This window comes from Bombina bombina, chromosome 10 (assembly GCF_027579735.1).
Source record: "Bombina bombina isolate aBomBom1 chromosome 10, aBomBom1.pri, whole genome shotgun sequence".
Taxonomy (NCBI): Eukaryota; Metazoa; Chordata; class Amphibia; order Anura; family Bombinatoridae; genus Bombina; species Bombina bombina.
Window position 1 is genome coordinate 214,028,836 of NC_069508.1, and position 22,349 is coordinate 214,051,184.

Genomic DNA, 22,349 nt, shown 5'->3' on the forward strand with positions numbered 1-22,349 from the left:
ACAAGGGGTCAATCATGGGGCACAAGGGGTGCATCATGGGGCACAAGGGGTGCATCATGGGACACAAGGGGTGCATCATGGGACACAAGGGGTGCATCATGGGGCACAAGGGGTCAATCATGGGGCACAAGGGGTGCATCATTGGACACAAAGGGTGCATCATGGGACACAAGGGGTGCATCATGGGGCACAAGGGGTCATCATGGGGCACAAGGGGTGCATCATGGGGCACAAGGGGTTCATCATTGGACACAAAGGGTGCATCATGGGACACAAGGGGTGCATCATGGGGCACAAGGGGTCATCATGGGGCACAAGGGGTGCATCATGGGGCACAAGGGGTCATCATGGGGCACAAGGGGTCATCATGGGGCACAAGGGGTGCTGGAAGCCCTACAATCCCCTGTTGTTCCGTCTACACATGCTGATTCTATAGTTGCTGCTGAGGTCCATGGTGATGGTGCTGCCCCTGCTGCAGCTGGTCATCGAATTACATACTGCGGATTTACACTGCATGCAAGTGAAACTACTACATCCCGCCCCCATTCCCTTAACCACCCTAATTACTGAAAATATATCATTAGTTCAATTCATGTTTTGGTCACTATGATTTATTGACTATCATTTCAAGGAATGAAAATGGATGTTTATACTTTATGTTCACACCTTCTGTAAAAACATTATTATTTAGATATACATACCCATGTGCAGGGATAGGCAAGGTGTCCTTCACTAAAACTCTTTACCTTAGAAAATCTCCGCCACCGCCTTGGCTCGTGCCTATCCTTGCACATGGGTCAATTTCTATTGGATGTGAGAAACCTTGATTTACATCTTAAAAGTGATTATCACTATATGTACCCTTCATACACAACTATGTGATGTGGTTTAGAGAACATGAATATGTCATAAACATGATGATATTACCTTTTCTGGGCCATTTCCACACAGGCCTTATTATATTTTTCAAAGATATTAGTGTACTAAAACACCCCTCACATGGATTTGGATGACAATTATATGGTAAATAACAGAGGACAAGATTTAGGATGAAATATAACAATATTTTTTTTTTTTTTTTTCGGCTTCTTAGATGGGGGGCTGAGGGGCCTGGAGTGGGTCTCCTGCCTCTCCTGGGTTGTGTGGATTCAGAGGATCCTGCAGGAGTGCTGGCCACAGATGAGATGCTGGAGGCAATGTCCTGCTGGTGTGTGAAATGCTCCACCAACACACCCAACAGTTGGTTTTGTCCCCTCCATCTGTTGTCACTCTGAATCTGCATGTCCGAAATAACTCTCAGCATCTGAGATTGATTCTGGACAATACCACTCAAAGATGCTGCCATGTCTCGTTGCAGCTCAATGGAATGCTGTAGTAAAGTCTGTTGGCTCCTGTAAAACCTGCGTTGGTCTCTCTGCATTCTCTCGCAGGTTGATGTGAGCCACTCGCAGGTTGATGTTTGCCTCCTCTGTAGGGCAATGTATTCGTCGCCCATGGCAGAAGTGAGAGGATCTATAGGCTCTTCTACAGCAGGGACTCTAGGCGCAGGTTCACCTCTATCTGCTCTTTCAACATCAATATCCTCAGCTGCTGGTGCTGCCAGAGGGATCACATCTGCTGGTGCTGCCGGAGGGATCACATCTGCTGGTGCTGCTGGAGGGATCATAGCTGCTGGTGCTGTTGGAGGGATCACAGCTGCTGGTGCTGCCAGAGGGATCATAGCTGCTGGTGCTGTCGGAGGGATCACATCTGCTGGTGCTGCCAGAGGGATCACATCTGCTGGTGCTGCCGGAGGGATCACATCTGCTGGTGCTGCCTGAGGGATGATGGCAGCTCTATGCTCCTCCTCAGATGCTGGAGCTCTTCCAAGCGAAGCAGATGGTGGAGATCTCCGGATGGACTGGTAGTCCCATTGCCGGCTGGTGTGCACCCACTCAGCCTGGTGGTATAATCCCTGACTGGCCTGATATTGTTGGGGGGGGGGGGTAAAGGCATCTACCCTTCGGGGCTGAATTGACTCCCCCTCCAAGCCAAAGGAATAGTCTTCCGGCCAGGGCTCATGCCAGGTATCCTCCTGCACTGCTGGCGGCATGACCTCTGTATTGTCAATAGAGGCAGTCCATCCCAGCTCATGCCTGGGAGCATACTCCTGTTGGAATCTCTGGACCGGTGGTCAAGGTGGAGAAATTCTTTGTGGCGGTGGTGGAGGTGGATGCATGGGCGTTTGCACCCTGGTGACTGGAGGTTCTGTGGAGGAGTCAAATGATGAGAGGGATTAGTACAGTCAGATATATATCCATGTGGGCATACAATGTACATGTTAGGGCCTATACACATTCTCATGTCAAACTCTATAACATGCATGTGCACATTGAGATTTGGGATATGAGGGTTTTTAATATGCAAAGTATACATGTATGTGTTTCATACAATAGTCCTGTGTACATGTCAGTGATGGGGAAAATGTGTTCTTTAAGTGACACTATGGTTGTGATGACTATAGTGTCCATTTACTGAAAACTCTACATGTGGCTTGTGGCCTGTGTTACTCTGAGACATGTTAATATTTCACTATTCCACCTCATATCATGAATTTCAATGTGTTAAGTAGCATTAAATGGACATTAAACCCATTTTTATTCTTTCGTGATTCAGCTAGAGCATGCAATTTTAAAGCAACTTTGTAATTTACTTCCATTACCTAATTTGCTTCATTCTCTTGATATTCTTGGCTGAAAAGCTTATCTAGATAGGCTCAGAAGCTGCTGATTGGTGGCTGCACATCAATGCCTCGTGTGATTGCCTCACCCATGTGAATTGATATTTAATAAACAAAGAAGAACAAATTAATGAAGGAAATTAGATAATAGAAGTAAATTGGGATGTTGTTTAAAACTTTATTCTCTATCTGAATAATGAAATAAAAAGATTTGCTTTCATGTCCCTTTAATGTGAAATCTAATTGTAGATGTTTTGTTAGTAGGCCAAATACCATGCTCCTCATTGTGTACATGAATGTGTGACATTAAAGGATGTTATATCTCAAATACATATAATACTGGTGTGTGGGATGTTACTCACCAGCATGCTGCGCTGATGTTGCAATCCCTGAGTCACGAGCCCCTGGAAGTCCACGGACTGCTGTGACGCTCAGGGACCTATGAATCAGCTCCTGCCACTCATTATATTCTGCCTCCTGGTGAGGCCCACCTCCTGTTGCCCTCTGGGACATTGCTTCTTGGCCCATCTTCTCCTTCACTCTCCTGTTACAATTGTTCCAACGTTTCTTGAGGCCATCCACAGTCCTCCTCTGCTGGGACCCACCATTAACTGCTTCCTCCACCTTCAGCCAGGCATCTTTATGCCTACGGGCAACTCCTTTGCCCTTTTCTTGGCCAAAGAGGGCGGTATGGTTCTCCAGGATGGCCTGGACTAGAGCGAGGTTTTCAGCAAAGGTGAAGTTGGGGCACCTCATACGCTCCTCGTCCTGGGCCGCCTGGCTCCCTCCCTGGGATGTCCTTGGTGTGGGTTCCTCCCTATCCTCTCCCTCCTCCCCCCTTCTATCCCCATGTGCACCCTCGATCCCTCTTCTACTGAGTGTGCCTGGCCTTGGGGCAACCCCACTCCCATCCTCCCTTCTAAGTCTCCCTCTCCCCACCCCACTGACTCCCTGACGGGGACCCTGCTGCTCTTCCTGACCATAATCCTCTCCCTGCAACTCCCCTTCCCTCCTCCCCCCTGCCCTAGCTCTCCCTGACATCCTCACACTACACACACTCACACACTCACACTCACTCCCACTTCAATCACACACAATCACAACCAAACACTCAGCCTTTCACACTGTAAAAGATAAATAAAATATGTAAGGTGTTCTAAAAAAAAAGTGTTGTGTATTTTGTATATGTGTGTATGCAAAATGTGTGCAATATGTAAAAAAGTGACAGTAATGTACAAGCTTAACAAATCCACCAAATCCGACCTAACTAAATCTATGCAATGCGCCTCTCTCTCTACTCTAACCACTTTCTCCTACTCACTGTAGTGTGCTGTAGCTCCAAGAACCAACCAAACACACTAAAGAAAATGGCGGCTGCGCAGGGGTTTAATTATGATTTTTGAATGTCGTAATTACGTGGCGCATCTCTTAGAACTGGCGGTTAGTTGCAACAATTCGTTGCCTAATTTGCATAAAACTACACTTTATTGAGAATTTACGTGAAAAAAATACTGGTGTAAGTACTTGCGACGACTAAAATGTGTATTTGCGCACATTTTAGCTGATCGTCGGTTTTTCCTACTTACGCCAGTTTAGCATCTGACGGCGCAGTATATTGGATAAGTCGAGTTGCGAGGTGAAATTACGGGCGGCGCGGGTTCCCTCGCTTGCGTCAAAAACTACACCGCATATCGATCGCGCCCCTGAAGTCCCCAAGGCATTCTTAGTTCTGCGTTTTCAAGGGGCCAAACTACTATTGCTGTAGGTCACATGTTGCCAGTTTAAATTTGTGCTAAACAATATTTTATATAGAATTTAAACAAATAATATATGAAATACAACTTTGTTGAAGAAATCTGAGCCTTTTTTGTTTTGTTTTTTTTGTTTTCTTCTTGCTTTTAGACTAATTTGAGCCATTCGTTGCATTGTTTCAATGAAAACAAAGTGAGAGAGGTCAGCCAAAGGAACATTGTGTTTTGTGTAGGGATTAAGACATATTCAGAACAGATCTTGAGATTTGACAGCCCCTAGTAAGTTTCTAAATGTTCTGTGCTACAATATGTTCATAGTAAATATGCCAAGACCTCATCAATTCAGCTTTTTTCTAAGAAAACTACCATTAAAATGTAATGTGCTGTACCACATGTGAAGCAGAGACAAAGTACTTCTCTTGCAGAGCTGGGGGCAGGCAGAAGATTAAATGCATGCAGCACTTATCTGCTTAACAGCACTTGAAGATCATTTGATGAATTCAGTTATTCTATTACTGATAAAATAGCATTGTAATGTTTTGTTGTCTACTGAGTCATACGTTCTACCTTCAAACCCATGAGGAGAATCTGTAATATATTCACTTGTGAGGACCATGTCTTAAAGGGACATTCCGGTCAAAATTAAAATGCACATAGATGAATTACATTTTTGAATAGAAACTTATTTGTAATATAAATGTACTGGCAAAAATGCTTTCAGTAAAAGTAATCAGTGTTATAACTTTTCGCTGCATCTGCACGTGAAGCATAGCTAGATACTGTATTCTGAGTTTGCCAGCATTTTAAAAACTGCAGCCGCTCAGAGCACCAGTGAGTATCATGTCAGCAATTAACAAATTGAGTCATTACTAAATAGTACAAGCAACTTAGGTTCTCCGAGCAATTATTTATTTATTTTATTTATTTATAAAATATTTTACCAGGAAGGATACATTGAGATTTCTCTCGTTTTCAAGTATGTCCTGGGTCCACAAGACATTGCATTGATAACATAGGGTACAATAAAATACAAAAAACAATAATACACAATATATGCAAAAAAAAATTTTTTTTTAACATAGAACAGATATTTAATCAACCATGACAGGTGCATTCTGTTTTGAGATATGTAGAGAGGGATCTCTTAAAGGATATTAGGCTTGGGAAGCTTTGAAAGTGTGCGGGAGGTCGTTCCATAATTGTGGTGCTCTGTAGGAAAAGGAGGATCGAGCTGCTTTCTTTTTGTATTGAGGCAAGCTAAATAATGTGCAGGTACTGGATAGGAGGTTATAGGAGGTGGGAATAGCTGGGGAGAGCATTCTGCTCAGGTAGGGTGGGAGCTTCCCAGAAAAGCTCTTAAACACAAGGCAGGAAAGGTGAAGGGTGCGTCTGGATTCCAGCGTCAGCCAGTTTAGTTCTTTTAGCATTTCACAATGGTGGGTCTTATAGTTACATTGTAGCACAATTGATGTGTTTAAAGTGCTGGTGCACGGAGCATACTTAAATACACTTTTGAAACAGCTATAGCTTTTATTAGAAGCATTTTTGCTAATAGATGTAAATTACAAAAATGCTTCTATTCAAAAGTGAAATGCATTCATGTGGGTTCCAATATTGGCTGTAATGTCCCTATAAAATGGTTACATAGAGGCCTTTTTATCAAATGTCTGTCGGACCTGATCCGACAGACATCGCTGATTGCGGAGAGCAATACGCTCTCCGTATTCAGCATTGCACCAGCAGCTCTTGTGAGCTGCTGGTACAACGCCGCCCCCCTGCAGACTCGCTCGGGTTGAATTGTGGCGATTACTGTCCGCCTCATCAGAGCGGGCGGACAGGGATATGGAGCAGCAGTCTTCAGACCGCTGCTCCATAACTTGCGTTTCTGGCGAGTCTTCAGACTCGCCAGAAACACAGGCCCTCAAGCTCCGTTCGGGGCTTGATAAATGGGCCTCATAGTTCCTACTGTCTCTGAGCAGCAATAGCCAATTTTTTTTTAGATTTTAAACTCTAAATGGCTTTTGTGGCTCTTTTAAAACGCAAAAGAATATACACCCATCAAATGTATTTATTAAACTAAAAATGTAATTCCCCATACATTTAGCTGTACTTTATGTATTGCGCTCAGTTTTGTTGTTGTTTCTCTCTGAAAATGAGGATTTTACCATTTGCACCACATCGGCTGGAGTGTATAGGGTAGAATGACAGATGAAATGTCTACGTGATGTTCAGGAGTATGTGTCTGATCTCTGGTTAATCAGTGCAAATAGCTCTCGCTAGCTGGTGGTCACTTGTAATGGCTGGATGTTTATTGCGCGCTTGTAAACAGGCAAATCTGTCCATTTATGAGATAAATTAGTGCTCCACTTGTAATGGCTGGATGTTTATTGCGCACTTGTAAACAGGCAAATCTGTCCATTTACAAGATAAATTAGTGCTTTCTAACTTACTCCTATTATCACATTTTCTTCATTCTCTTGCTATCTTTATTTGAAAAGCAAGAATGTAAGATGTTGGCCCATTTTTAGTGAACAACCTGGGTTGTTCTTGCTGATTGGTGGATACATCGATCCACCAATAAACAAGTGCTGTCCAGGTTTTGAACCAAAGATTGACTGGCTCCTTAGCTTAGATGCCTTCTTTTTCAAATAAAGATAGCAAGAGAATGAAGAAAAATTGATAATAGAAGTAAATTAAAAAGTTGCTTAAAATTGCTGCTCTATCTGAATCATGAAAGAAAAAAATTTGGGTTCAGTGTCCCTTGAAATAAAAAAAACAAAAAAGCACTTTTACATTAAAATAAAAGAGTGAACTTGACAACCCAACAAACACTTGTGCATAACAATAACTGACTCCCTTACAGAGATATACACATACTCTATGGTTGTGGAACACAACAGGTTAATTGCACACGTGTTCCCTATTAGAATCACTACACACTATTATAAAGGATCAGTTCGCATACATGACCTTCAGTCTGGGAGGTAATCGGTGAGCTCACAAAACCATTTTATTTGTGTACATTTTGTTTTTTTTATTAGGAAATCATTAGACGAACAACGCTGATCATTTTGTGTTGTTTTTATTAGGAAATCATTAGATGAACAACGCTGATCATTTTGTGTTGTTTTTATTAGGAAATCATTAGATGAACAACGCTGATCATTTTGTGTTGTTTTTTTTTATTAGGAAATCATTAAATGAACAACGCTGATCATTTTGTGTTGTTTTTATTAGGAAATCATTAGATGAACAACGCTGATCATTTTGTGTTTTTTTATTAGGAAATCATTAGATGAACAATGCTGATCATTTTGTGTTGTTTTTATTAGGAAATCATTAGATGAACAACGCTGATCATTTTGTGTTTTTTTATTAGGAAATCATTAGATGAACAACGCTGATCATTTTGTGTTGTTTTTATTAGGAAATCATTAGATGAACAACGCTGATCATTTTGTGTTTTTTTATTAGGAAATCATTAGATGAACAACGCTGATCATTTTGTGTTTTTTTATTAGGAAATCATTAGATGAACAACGCTGATCATTTTGTGTTTTTTTATTAGGAAATCATTAGATGAACAACGCTGATCATTTTGTGTTTTTTTATTAGGAAATCATTAGATGAACAACGCTGATACGATCATTTTGTGTTATTTTTATTAGGAAATCATTAGATGAACAACGCTGATACGATCATTTTGTGTTTTTTTTATTAGGAAATCATTAGACGAACAACGCTGATCATTTTGTGTTGTTTTTATTAGGAAATCATTAGATGAACAACGCTGATCATTTTGTGTTGTTTTTATTATTAGGAAATCATTAGATGAACAACGCTGATCATTTTGTTTTGTTTTTATTAGGAAATCATTAGATGAACAACGCTGATCATTTTGTGTTTTTTTTTTATTAGGAAATCATTAGATGAACAACGCTGATCATTTTGTGTTTTTTTTTTATTAGGAAATCATTAGATGAACAACGCTGATCATTTTGTGTTTTTTTTTTATTAGGAAATCATTAGATGAACAACGCTGATCATTTTGTGTTTTTTTTTATTAGGAAATCATTAGATGAACAACGCTGATATGATCATTTTGTGTTGTTTTTATTAGGAAATCATTAGATGAACAACGCTGATCATTTTGTGTTGTTTTTATTAGGAAATCATTAGATGAACAACGCTGATCATTTTGTGTTTTTTTTATTAGGAAATCATTAGATGAACAACGCTGATCATTTTGTGTTTTTTTTATTAGGAAATCATTAGATGAACAACGCTGATCATTTTGTGTTTTTTTTATTAGGAAATCATTAGATGAACAACGCTGATCATTTTGTGTTTTTTTTATTAGGAAATCATTAGATGAACAACGCTGATCATTTTGTTTTTTTTATTAGGAAATCATTAGATGAACAACGCTGATCATTTTGTTTTTTTTATTAGGAAATCATTAGATGAACAACGCTGATATGGTCATTTTGTTTTTTTTATTAGGAAATCATTAGATAAACAACGCTGATATGATCATTTTGTTTTTTTTATTAGGAAATCATTAGATGAACAACGCTGATCATTTTGTGTTGTTTTTATTAGGAAATCATTAGATGAACAACGCTGATCATTTTGTGTTGTTTTTTTATTAGGAAATCATTAGATGAACAACGCTGCTCATTTTGTGTTGTTTTTATTATTAGGAAATCATTAGATGAACAACGCTGATCATTTTGTGTTGTTTTTATTAGGAAATCATTAGATGAACAACGCTGATCATTTTGTGTTGTTTTTATTAGGAAATCATTAGACGAACAACGCTGATCATTTTGTGTTGTTTTTATTAGGAAATCATTAGATGAACAACGCTGATCATTTTGTGTTGTTTTTATTAGGAAATCATTAGATGAACAACGCTGATCATTTTGTGTTATTTTTATTAGGAAATCATTAGACGAACAACGCTGATCATTTTGTGTTGTTTTTATTAGGAAATCATTAGATGAACAACGCTGATCATTTTGTGTTGTTTTTATTAGGAAATCATTAGATGAACAACATTGATCATTTTGTGTTGTTTTTATTAGGAAATCATTAGATGAACAACGCTGATCATTTTGTGTTGTTTTTTTATTAGGAAATCATTAGATGAACAACGCTGATCATTTTGTGTTGTTTTTATTAGGAAATCATTAGATGAACAACGCTGATACGATCATTTTGTGTTGTTTTTTTATTAGGAAATCATTAGATGAACAACGCTGATCATTTTGTGTTGTTTTTATTAGGAAATCATTAGATGAACAACGCTGATCATTTTGTGTTTTTTTTTTATTAGGAAATCATTAGATGAACAACACTGATATGATCATTTTGTGTTGTTTTTATTAGGAAATCATTAGATGAACAACACTGATATGATCATCTTGTGTTGTTTTTATTAGGAAATCATTAGATGAACAACGCTGATCATTTTGTGTTTTTTTTTATTAGGAAATCATTAGATGAACAACGCTGATCATTTTGTGGTTTTTTTTTATTAGGAAATCATTAGATGAACAACGCTGATCATTTTGTGGTTTTTTTTTATTAGGAAATCATTAGACGAACAACGCTGATCATTTTGTGTTTTTTTTTTATTAGGAAATCATTAGATGAACAACGCTGATCATTTTGTGTTGTTTTTATTAGGAAATCATTAGATGAACAACGCTGATCATTTTGTGTTGTTTTTATTAGGAAATCATTAGATGAACAACGCTGATCATTTTGTGTTGTTTTTATTAGGAAATCATTAGATGAACAACGCTGATCATTTTGTGTTGTTTTTATTAGGAAATCATTAGATGAACAACGCTGATCATTTTGTGTTGTTTTCCTTATTAGGAAATCATTAGATGAACAATGCTGATCATTTTGTGTTGTTTTTATTAGGAAATCATTAGATGAACAACGCTGATCATTTTGTGTTGTTTTTATTAGGAAATCATTAGATGAACAATGCTGATATGATCATTTTGTGTTTTTTTTTATTAGGAAATCATTAGATGAACAACGCTGATATGATCATTTTGTGTTTTTTTTATTAGGAAATCATTAGATGAACAACGCTGATACAATCATTTTGTGTTTTTTTTATTAGGAAATCATTAGATGAACAACGCTGATCATTTTGTGTTTTTTTTTTATTAGGAAATAATTAGATGAACAACGCTGATCATTTTGTGTTTTTTTTTTATTAGGAAATCATTAGATGAACAACGCTGATATGATCATTTTGTGTTTTTTTTATTAGGAAATCATTAGATGAACAACGCTGATCATTTTGTGTTGTTTTTATTAGGAAATCATTAGATGAACAACGCTGATACGATCATTTTGTGTTTTTTTTATTAGGAAATCATTAGATGAACAACGCTGATACGATCATTTTGTGTTGTTTTTATTAGGAAATCATTAGATGAACAACGCTGATACGATCATTTTGTGTTTTTTTTATTAGGAAATCATTAGATGAACAACGCTGATACGATCATTTTGTGTTTTTTTTATTAGGAAATCATTAGATGAACAACGCTGATATGATCATTTTGTGTTTTTTTTATTAGGAAATCATTAGATGAACAACGCTGATCATTTTGTGTTTTTTTTATTAGGAAATCATTAGATGAACAACGCTGATCATTTTGTGTTGTTTTTATTAGGAAATCATTAGATGAACAACGCTGATACGATCATTTTGTGTTGTTTTTATTAGGAAATCATTAGACGAACAACGCTGATCATTTTGTGTTTTTTTTTTATTAGGAAATCATTAGATGAACAACGCTGATCATTTTGTGTTGTTTTTATTAGGAAATCATTAGATGAACAACGCTGATCATTTTGTGTTGTTTTTATTAGGAAATCATTAGATGAACAACGCTGATCATTTTGTGTTGTTTTTATTAGGAAATCATTAGATGAACAACGCTGATCATTTTGTGTTGTTTTTATTAGGAAATCATTAGATGAACAACGCTGATCATTTTGTGTTGTTTTCCTTATTAGGAAATCATTAGATGAACAATGCTGATCATTTTGTGTTGTTTTTATTAGGAAATCATTAGATGAACAACGCTGATCATTTTGTGTTGTTTTTATTAGGAAATCATTAGATGAACAATGCTGATATGATCAGTTTGTGTTTTTTTTATTAGGAAATCATTAGATGAACAACGCTGATATGATCATTTTGTGTTTTTTTTATTAGGAAATCATTAGATGAACAACGCTGATACAATCATTTTGTGTTTTTTTTATTAGGAAATCATTAGATGAACAACGCTGATCATTTTGTGTTTTTTTTTTATTAGGAAATAATTAGATGAACAACGCTGATCATTTTGTGTTTTTTTTTTATTAGGAAATCATTAGATGAACAACGCTGATACGATCATTTTGTGTTTTTTTTATTAGGAAATCATTAGATGAACAACGCTGATACGATCATTTTGTGTTGTTTTTATTAGGAAATCATTAGATGAACAACGCTGATACGATCATTTTGTGTTTTTTTTATTAGGAAATCATTAGATGAACAACGCTGATACGATCATTTTGTGTTTTTTTTATTAGGAAATCATTAGATGAACAACGCTGATATGATCATTTTGTGTTTTTTTTATTAGGAAATCATTAGATGAACAACGCTGATCATTTTGTGTTTTTTTATTAGGAAATCATTAGATGAACAACGCTGATCATTTTGTGTTGTTTTTATTAGGAAATCATTAGATGAACAACGCTGATACGATCATTTTGTGTTGTTTTTATTAGGAAATCATTAGATGAACAACGCTGATACGATCATTTTGTGTTGTTTTTATTAGGAAATCATTAGATGAACAACGCTGATACGATCATTTTGTGTTGTTTTTATTAGGAAATCATTAGATGAACAACACTGATACGATCATTTTGTGTTGTTTTTATTAGGAAATCATTAGATGAACAACGCTGATACGATCATTTTGTGTTGTTTTTTTATTAGGAAATCATTAGATGAACAACGCTGATATGATCATTTTGTGTTGTTTTTTTATTAGGAAATCATTAGATGAAAAACGCTGATACGATCATTTTGTGTTTTTTTTATTAGGAAATCATTAGATGAACAACGCTGATCATTTTGTGTTGTTTTCCTTATTAGGAAATCATTAGATGAACAACGCTGATACAATCATTTTGTGTTTTTTTTATTAGGAAATCATTAGATGAACAACGCTGATACGATCATTTTGTGTTTTTTTTATTAGGAAATCATTAGATGAACAACGCTGATACAATCATTTTGTGTTTTTTTTATTAGGAAATCATTAGATGAACAACGCTGATACGATCATTTTGTGTTTTTTTTTATTAGGAAATCATTAGATGAAAAACGCTGATACAATCATTTTGTGTTTTTTTTATTAGGAAATCATTAGATGAACAACGCTGATACGATCATTTTGTGTTTTTTTTATTAGGAAATCATTAGATGAACAACGCTGATCATTTTGTGTTGTTTTTTTATTAGGAAATCATTAGATGAACAACGCTGATACGATCATTTTGTGTTTTTTTTTATTAGGAAATCATTAGATGAAAAACGCTGATACAATCATTTTGTGTTTTTTTTATTAGGAAATCATTAGATGAACAACACTGATACGATCATTTTGTGTTGTTTTTTTTATTAGGAAATCATTAGATGAACAACGCTGATATGATCATTTTGTGTTTTGTTTATTAGGAAATCATTAGATGAACAACGCTGATCATTTTGTGTTGTTTTTTTATTAGGAAATCATTAGACGAACAACGCTGATATGATCATTTTGTGTTTTTTTTATTAGGAAATCATTAGATGAACAACGCTGATCATTTTGTGTTTTTTTTATTAGGAAATCATTAGATGAACAACGCTGATCATTTTGTGTTGTTTTTATTAGGAAATCATTAGACGAACAACGCTGATATGATCATTTTGTGTTGTTTTTTTTATTAGGAAATCATTAGATGAACAACGCTGATCATTTTGTGTTGTTTTTATTAGGAAATCATTAGATGAACAACGCTGATCATTTTGTGTTGTTTTTTTTATTAGGAAATCATTAGATGAACAACGCTGATCATTTTGTGTTTTTTTTATTAGGAAATCATTAGATGAACAACGCTGATCATTTTGTGTTGTTTTTTTTATTAGGAAATCATTAGATGAACAACGCTGATCATTTTGTGTTGTTTTTTTTATTAGGAAATCATTAGATGAACAACGCTGATACGATCATTTTGTGTTGTTTTTATTAGGAAATCATTAGATGAACAACGCTGATCATTTTGTTTTTTTTATTAGTAAATCATTAGATGAACAACGCTGATCATTTTGTGTTGTTTTTATTAGGAAATCATTAGATGAACAACGCTGATCATTTTGTGTTTTTTTTATTAGGAAATCATTAGATGAACAACGCTGATCATTTTGTGTTGTTTTTATTAGGAAATCATTAGATGAACAACGCTGATCATTTTGTGTTGTTTTTTATTAGGAAATCATTAGATGAACAACGCTGATCATTTTGTGTTGTTTTCCTTATTAGGAAATCATTAGATGAACAACGCTGATCATTTTGTGTTGTTTTTATTAGGAAATCATTAGATGAACAACGCTGATCATTTTGTGTTGTTTTTGGGACGTAACGATTTCAAGCTTCAGGAGCGTTTTGGGAACAATTACAAAAAACACTGAGTGGCCGACATATGGAAGACAAACACAAGCACGTGCTTAACCTCTGCAGAGATATAGGGGCCGATTTATCAAGCTCCGTATGCCTTCAGGCTCGCCGGAAACAGAAGTTATGAAGCATCGGTCTAAAAACGGCTGCTCCATAACTTGTCCGCCTGCTCTGAGGCTGCAGACAGAAATCAAATACGATCGGGTTGATTGACACAAGAACTGCAGGTGCAATGATAAATGCCGAGAGCGTATGCTGTCAGCATTTATCGATGTGCGGCGGACATGATTCGCAATATCATATCATGTCTGCTCGCGCATTAATAAACATACCCCAAAGTCAGAGATGCATCTTGAGCGTTTCTTTGTCACTCCCATCACTCAGCTGGGGGGTCACAGTGGTGTTTACAGTGGTATCATTTTGCGTTTAATCCTTGTTCCATTTCATTAGAGGTTGTCAGTTCTTTACATTTATTTTTACACTGAAATGTCCCTTATGTTGTAGAAAATCTGCAGGACTAATAAATATTTTGTTAAGTTTAAAACTTATTTTGCTCCCAAAATTTGCTGCGTTTTGTTATTTTTAATAATCCCATTAAAATTAATATTGAGTAGGTTTGTTCTACTTTACTCCTGCCATGCTATAAGCAATCATGTAGTATGTAGGGGGGGTCATGTAAACCTATATACTAGATTATCTATAGCGTAAACACTCCACTCTCTATAGTGATGTAGAAAAAGATTGTTTTAAGTATCTATGGCCTAGATTTGGAGTTCGGCGGTAGCCGTCAAAACCAGCGTTAGAGGCTCCTAACGCTGGTTTTGGCCGCCCGCTGGTATTTGGAGTCAGTGATTAAAGGGTCTAACGCTCACTTTTCAGCCGCGACTTTTCCATACTGCAGATTCCCCTACGCCATTTGCGTAGCCTATCTTTTCAATGGGATCTTTCTAACGCTGGTATTTAGAGTCGTGGCTGAAGTGAGCGTTAGAGCTCTAACGACAAAATTCCAGCCGCCTGAAAATAGCAGGAGTTAAGAGCTTTCTGGCTAACGCCGGTTCATAAAGCTCTTAACTACTGTGCTCTAAAGTACACTAACACCCATAAACTACCTATGTACCCCTAAACCGAGCTCCCCCCACATAGCCGCCACTCGATTAAAATTTTTTAACCCCTAATCTGCCGACCGCCACCTACGTTATATTTATGTACCCCTAATCTGCTGCCCCTAACCCCGCCGACCCCTGTATTATATTTATTAACCCCTAACCTGCCCCCCACAACATCGCCGCCAGCTACTTAAAATAATTAACCCCTAATCTTCCGACCGCAAAGCGCCGCCACCTACGTTATCCCTATGTACCCCTAATCTGCTACCCCTAACACCGCCGACCCCTATATTATATTTATTAACCCCTAATCTGCCCCCCACAACGTCGCCGACACCTGCCTACACTTATTAACTCCTAATCTGCCGAGCGGACCTGAGCGCTACTATAATAAAGTTATTAACCCCTAATCCGCCTCACTAACCCTATCATAAATAGTATTAACCCCTAATCTGCCCTCCCTAACATCGCCGACACCTACCTTCAATTATTAACCCCTCATCTTCCGATCGGAGCTCACCGCTATTCTAATAAATGGATTAAACCCTAAAGCTAAGTCTAACCCTAACACTAACACCCCCCTAAGTTAAATATAATTTACATCTAACGAAATAAATTAACTCTTATTAAATAAATGATTCCTATTTAAAGCTAAATACTTACCTGTAAAATAAATCCAAATATAGCTACAATATAAATTATAATTATATTATAGCTATTTTAGGATTAATATTTATTTTACAGGCAACTTTGTAATTATTTTAACCAGGTACAATAGCTATTAAATAGTTAAGAACTATTTAATAGTTACCTAGTTAAAATAATAACAAATTTACCTGTAAAATAAATCCTAACCTAAGATATAATTAAACCTAACACTACCCTATCAATAAAATAATTAAATAAACTACCTACAATTACCTACAATTAACCTAACACTACACTATCAATAAATTAATTAAACACAATTCCTACAAATAAATACAATTAAATAAACTAGCTAAAGTACAAAAAATAAAAAATAACTAAGTTACAGAAAATAAAAAAATATTTACAAACATAAGAAAAATATTGCAACAATTTTAAACTAATTACACCTACTCTAAGCCCCCTAATAAAATAACAAAGCCCCCCAAAATAAAAAATTCCCTACCCTATTCTAAATTAAAAAAGTTACAAGCTCTTTTACCTTACCAGCCCTGAACAGGGCCCTTTGCGGGGCATGCCCCAAGAAGTTCAGCTCTTTTGCCTGTAAAAAAAAACATACAATACCCCCCCCCCAACATTACAACCCACCACCCACATACCCCTAATCTAACCCAAACCCCCCTTAAATAAACCTAACACTAAGCCCCTGAAGATCTTCCTACCTTGTCTTCACCATCCAGGTATCACCGATCCGTCCTGGCTCCAACATCTTCATCCAACCCAAGCGGGGGTTGGCGATCCATAATCCGGTGCTGAAGAGGTCCAGAAGAGGCTCCAAAGTCTTCCTCCTATCCGGCAAGAAGAGGACATCCGGACCGGCAAACATCTTCTCCAAGCGGCATCTTCGATCTTCTTCCATCCGGAGCGAAGCGGCAGGATCCTGAAGACCTCCAGCGCGGAACATCCATCCGGACCGACGACTGAACGACGAATGACTGTTCCTTTAAGGGACGTCATCCAAGATGGCGTCCCTCGAATTCCGATTGGCTGATAGGATTCTATCAGCCAATCGGAATTAAGGTAGGAATTTTCTGATTGGCTGATGGAATCAGCCAATCAGAATCTAGTTCAATCCGATTGGCCGATCCAATCAGCCAATCAGATTGAGCTCGCATTCTATTGGCTGATCGGAACAGCCAATAGAATGCGAGCTCAATCTGATTGGCTGATTGGATCAGCCAATCGGATTGAACTAGATTCTGATTGGCTGATTCCATCAGCCAATCAGAAAATTCCTACCTTAATTCCGATTGGCTGATAGAATCCTATCAGCCAATCGGAATTCGAGGGACGCCATCTTGGATGACGTCCCTTAAAGGAACAGTCATTCGTCGTTCAGTCGTCGGTCCGGATGGATGTTCCGCGCTGGAGGTCTTCAGGATCCTGCCGCTTCGCTCCGGATGGAAGAAGATCGAAGATGCCGCTTGGAGAAGATGTTTGCCGGTCCGGATGTCCTCTTCTTGCCGGATAGGAGGAAGACTTTGGAGCCTCTTCTGGACCTCTTCAGCACCGGATTATGGATCGCCAACCCCCGCTTGGGTTGGATGAAGATGTTGGAGCCAGGACGGATCGGTGATACCTGGATGGTGAAGACAAGGTAGGAAGATCTTCAGGGGCTTAGTGTTAGGTTTATTTAAGGGGGGTTTGGGTTAGATTAGGGGTATGTGGGTGGTGGGTTGTAATGTTGGGGGGGGGTATTGTATGTTTTTTTTTACAGGCAAAAGAGCTGAACTTCTTGGGGCATGCCCCGCAAAGGGCCCTGTTCAGGGCTGGTAAGGTAAAAGAGCTTGTAACTTTTTTAATTTAGAATAGGGTAGGGAATTTTTTATTTTGGGGGGCTTTGTTATTTTATTAGGGGGCTTAGAGTAGGTGTAATTAGTTTAAAATTGTTGTAATATTTTTCTTATGTTTGTAAATATTTTTTTATTTTCTGTAACTTAGTTCTTTTTTATTTTTTGTACTTTAGCTAGTTTATTTAATTGTATTTATTTGTAGCAATTGTATTTAATTAATTTATTGATAGTGTAGTGTTAGGTTAATTGTAGGTAATTGTAGGTAGTTTATTTAATTATTTTATTGATAGGGTAGTGTTAGGTTTAATTATATCTTAGGTTAGGATTTATTTTACAGGTAAATTTGTTATTATTTTAACTAGGTAACTATTAAATAGTTCTTAACTATTTAATAGCTATTGTACCTGGTTAAAATAATTACAAAGTTGCCTGTAAAATAAATATTAATCCTAAAATAGCTATAATATAATTATAATTTATATTGTAGCTATATTAGGATTTATTTTACAGGTAAGTATTTAGCTTTAAATAGGAATCATTTATTTAATAAGAGTTAATTTATTTCGTTAGATAAAAATTATATTTAACTTAGGGGGGTGTTAGTGTTAGGGTTAGACTTAGCTTTAGGGGTTAATCCATTTATTAGAATAGCGGTGAGCTCCGATCGGAAGATTAGGGGTTAATAATTGAAGGTAGGTGTCGGCGATGTTAGGGAGGGCAGATTAGGGGTTAATACTATTTATGATAGGGTTAGTGAGGCGGATTAGGGGTTAATAACTTTATTATAGTAGCGCTCAGGTCCGCTCGGCAGATTAGGGGTTAATAAGTGTAGGCAGGTGTCGGCGACGTTGAGGGGGGCAGATTAGGGGTTAATAAATATAATATAGGGGTCGGCGGTGTTAGGCGCAGCAGATTAGGGGTACATAGGGATAACGTAGGTTGCGGCGGTTTACGGAGCGGCAGATTAGGGGTTAAAAAAAATATGCAGGGGTCAGCGATAGCGGGGGCGGCAGATTAGGGGTTAATAAGTGTAAGGGTAGGGGTGTTTAGACTCGGGGTACATGTTAGGGTGTTAGGTGCAGACGTAGGAAGTGTTTCCCCATAGGAAACAATGGGGCTGCGTTAGGAGCTGAACGCTGCTTTTTTGCAGGTGTTAGGTTTTTTTTCAGCTCAAACAGCCCCATTGTTTCCTATGGGAGAATCGTGCACGAGCACGTTTTTGAGGCCGGCCGCGTCCGTAAGCAACTCTGGTATCGAGAGTTGCATTTGCGGTAAAAATGCTCTACGCTCCTTTTTTGGAGCCTAACGCAGCATTTGATTAAACTCTCGATACCAGAGTTAAATTTATGGTGCGGCCAGAAAAAAGCCCGCGGAGCGTTAACAGCCCTTTTACCGCCAAACTCCAAATCTAGGCCTATGTGTTTAATGTCGCTTTCCTATGCTTAACATATCTGCAGAGCCTATGACAAGAGGCAAATGTGTGTTAGCCACCAACCAGCAACTAGCTCCCAGCAGTGCATTGCTGCTTCTGAGCCGACCTAGGTATAATTTTTAACAAAGGAGACCAGAAGAACAAAGTAAATATTGATGTAGAAGTTTTTAAAGTAAATTGAAAAGTCTCTATAAATTACATGCTCCATGTGCACCATAAACATTTAATTAAGACATTTGCGTCCCTTTAAAATCATAACTTACTTTAACAAATGAACAAAGATATCTGACCCCAGTGTGTAATTAAATACATGAGAGCTCATACATCCTATTGACTTTACAACAACTCAACAGTATTCCTTTTCTTCCAGGGTTTTGAACAGAGAGGTCGGAAAAATGGCTGAATGTATATGCCATGGTAATGAGACATGCAAGTGCATTATACTATCTGTGATGCTTGATCATACCTATGTCTTCTGGATTGAATTTCTAAGTGGCATGATATCTTTCCAATCTCCTTTGATATCTGTCAATACTTCCAACATAGGTAAGTAGCCATAAGTATAAACATATACTGTATATTTATTAAAATATGGCTGGTATATATATATACACATACACACACACACACACACACACACAGTATCTCACAAAAGTGAGTACACCCCTTAGATTTTTGTAAATATTTTATTATATCTTTTCATGTGACAACACTGAAGAAATGACACTTTGCTACAATGTAAAGTAGTGAGTGTACAGCCTGTATAGCAGTGTAAATTTGCTGTCCCCTCAAAATAACTCAACACACAGCCATCAATATCTAAACCATTGGCAATAAAAGTGAGTACACCCCTAAGTGGAAATTTCCAAATTGGGCCCAAAGTGTTAATATTTTGTGTGGCCACCATTATTTTCCAGCACTGCCTTAACCCTCTTGGACATGGAGTTCACCAGAGCTTCACAGGTTGCCACTGGATTCCTCTTCCACTCCTCCATGACAACATCACGGAGCTGGTGGATGTTAGAGACCTTGCGCTCCCCAACCTTCTGTTTAAAGATGCCCCACAGATGCTCAATAGGGTTTAGGTCTGGAGACATGCTTGGCTAGTCCATCATCTTTACCCTCAGCTTCTTTAACAATGCAGTAGTCGTCTTGGAGGTGTGTTTGGGGTCGTTATCATGTTGGAATACTGCCCTGCAGCCCAGTCTCTGAAAGAGAGGGGATCATGCTCTGCTTCAGTATGTCACAGTACATGTTGGCATTAATAGTTCCCTCAATGAACTGTAGCTCCCCAGTGCTGGCAGCACTCATGCAAGTCCAGACCATGACTCTCCCACCACCATGCTTGACTGTAGGCAAGACACACTTGTCTTTGTACTCCTCACCTGGTTGCCGCCACACACACTTGACACCATCTGAACCAAATAAGTTTATCTTGGTCTCATTGGACCACAGGACATGGTTCCAGTAATCCATGTCCTAAGTCTGCTTGTCTTCAGCAAACTGTTTGCAGACTTTCTTGTGCATCATCTTTAGAAGACGCTTCCTTTTGGGACGACAGCCATGCAGACCAATTTGATGCAGTGTGCAGCGTATGGTCTGAGCACTGACAGGCTGACCCCCCACACCTTCAACCTCTGCAGCAATGCTGGCAGCACTCATACGTCTATTTCCCAAAGAAAACCTCTGGATATGATACTGAGCACGTGCACTCAACTTCTTTGGTCGACCATGGTGAGGCCTGTTCTGAGTGGAACCTGTCCTGTGAAACCACTGTATGGTCTTGCCCCCCGTGCTGAAGCTCATTTTCAGGGTCTTGGCAATCTTCTTATAGAATAGGCCATCTCTATGTAGAGCAACAATTTTTTTTTCAGATCCTCAGAGAGTTCTTTGCCATGAGGTGCCATTTTGAACTTCCAGTGACCAGTATGAGAGTGTGAGAGCGATGACACCAAATTTAACACACCTGCTCCCCATTCACACCTGAGACCTTGTAACACTAACAAGTCACATGACACCGGGGAGGGAAAATGGCTAAGTGGGCCCAATTTGGACATTTCCACTTAGGGTTATACTCACTTTTGTTGCCAACGGTTTAGACATTAATGGCTGTGTATTGAGTTATTTTGAGGGGACAGCAAATTCACACTGTTATACAGGCTGTGCACTCACTACTTTACATTGTAGCAAAGTGTAATTTCTTCAGTGTTGTCACATGAAAAGATATAATAAAATATTTACAAAATGTGAAGGGTGTACTCACTTTTGTGAGATACTGGATATATATATATATATATATATATATATATATATATATATATATAAACACTTTGAGTGCTAATGACGGCTCTGAGCCGTCACAGAGTTTCCCACTCTGGTGCTAATGACGTCTCAGAGCCGTCACTAGCACTTTCCCACCTTTAGGGAGATCTGGGGCTCCCACCCACTCCTACCCCGGCGATCATGCCTGTAAAGTGACAGGCATCGCCGGGCTTCCCGTTGTGCGTGATGACGTCACGCGCAATAACGTGATGACGTCACCGCACAACTTTATTTATACTTAACAATGTTAAGTATAGGAGCAGCTACAGACTCACAAGACCTCACCTTTCCAATAGTGTAAGTATTGGGGGTCAGAAAATAATAAATAATAATAATAAAAAAGTTTAAAAAAGAATTGTTTAAAAAATAGAAAAAAAAAAACCCATTAAAAAATCTTAGCACCCAGGTGGGAAAGTGCTTAGCACTCAAAGGGTTAAACAAACAAGGTAAGTCTAGCACCTTTACTCATACGCTTCCCAGTGCAAAAAATAATTTTCTTATTTAGAAAAAAGTGACAAAGTGCACGTACGCTAGAGAGGCCTGCCAACCTCTCATATATATATCCACACAAAATCCAAAAATAGAGACAGCACTGTTTCTCTTAAAACATCCTTTAAAAAAAAAAAAAAAAAGGATAAAAATAGCATCGTTTGAGTCATGTAGACCCTTTGTCATGCTATAGATCATGGCTATCTACCTCCTTTTATATCACCTGTATGTAAATTACCTCTTTTTAACCCTTTGGGTTCCATACCTGAAA

General features: G+C 37.8%; 1 protein-coding gene across 1 annotated transcript in view; it reads left to right on the forward strand.

Annotated features, from left to right (window-relative positions):
- The window catches only part of LEPR (leptin receptor), a 484,020-nt gene that overhangs the window by 151,718 nt on the left and 309,953 nt on the right, over positions 1-22,349 (forward strand). The window contains exon 5 of the mRNA XM_053693687.1: positions 19,638-19,813. Within this exon, the coding sequence (XP_053549662.1) occupies positions 19,638-19,813 (176 nt within the window). The remainder of the gene's footprint in view (positions 1-19,637; positions 19,814-22,349) is intronic.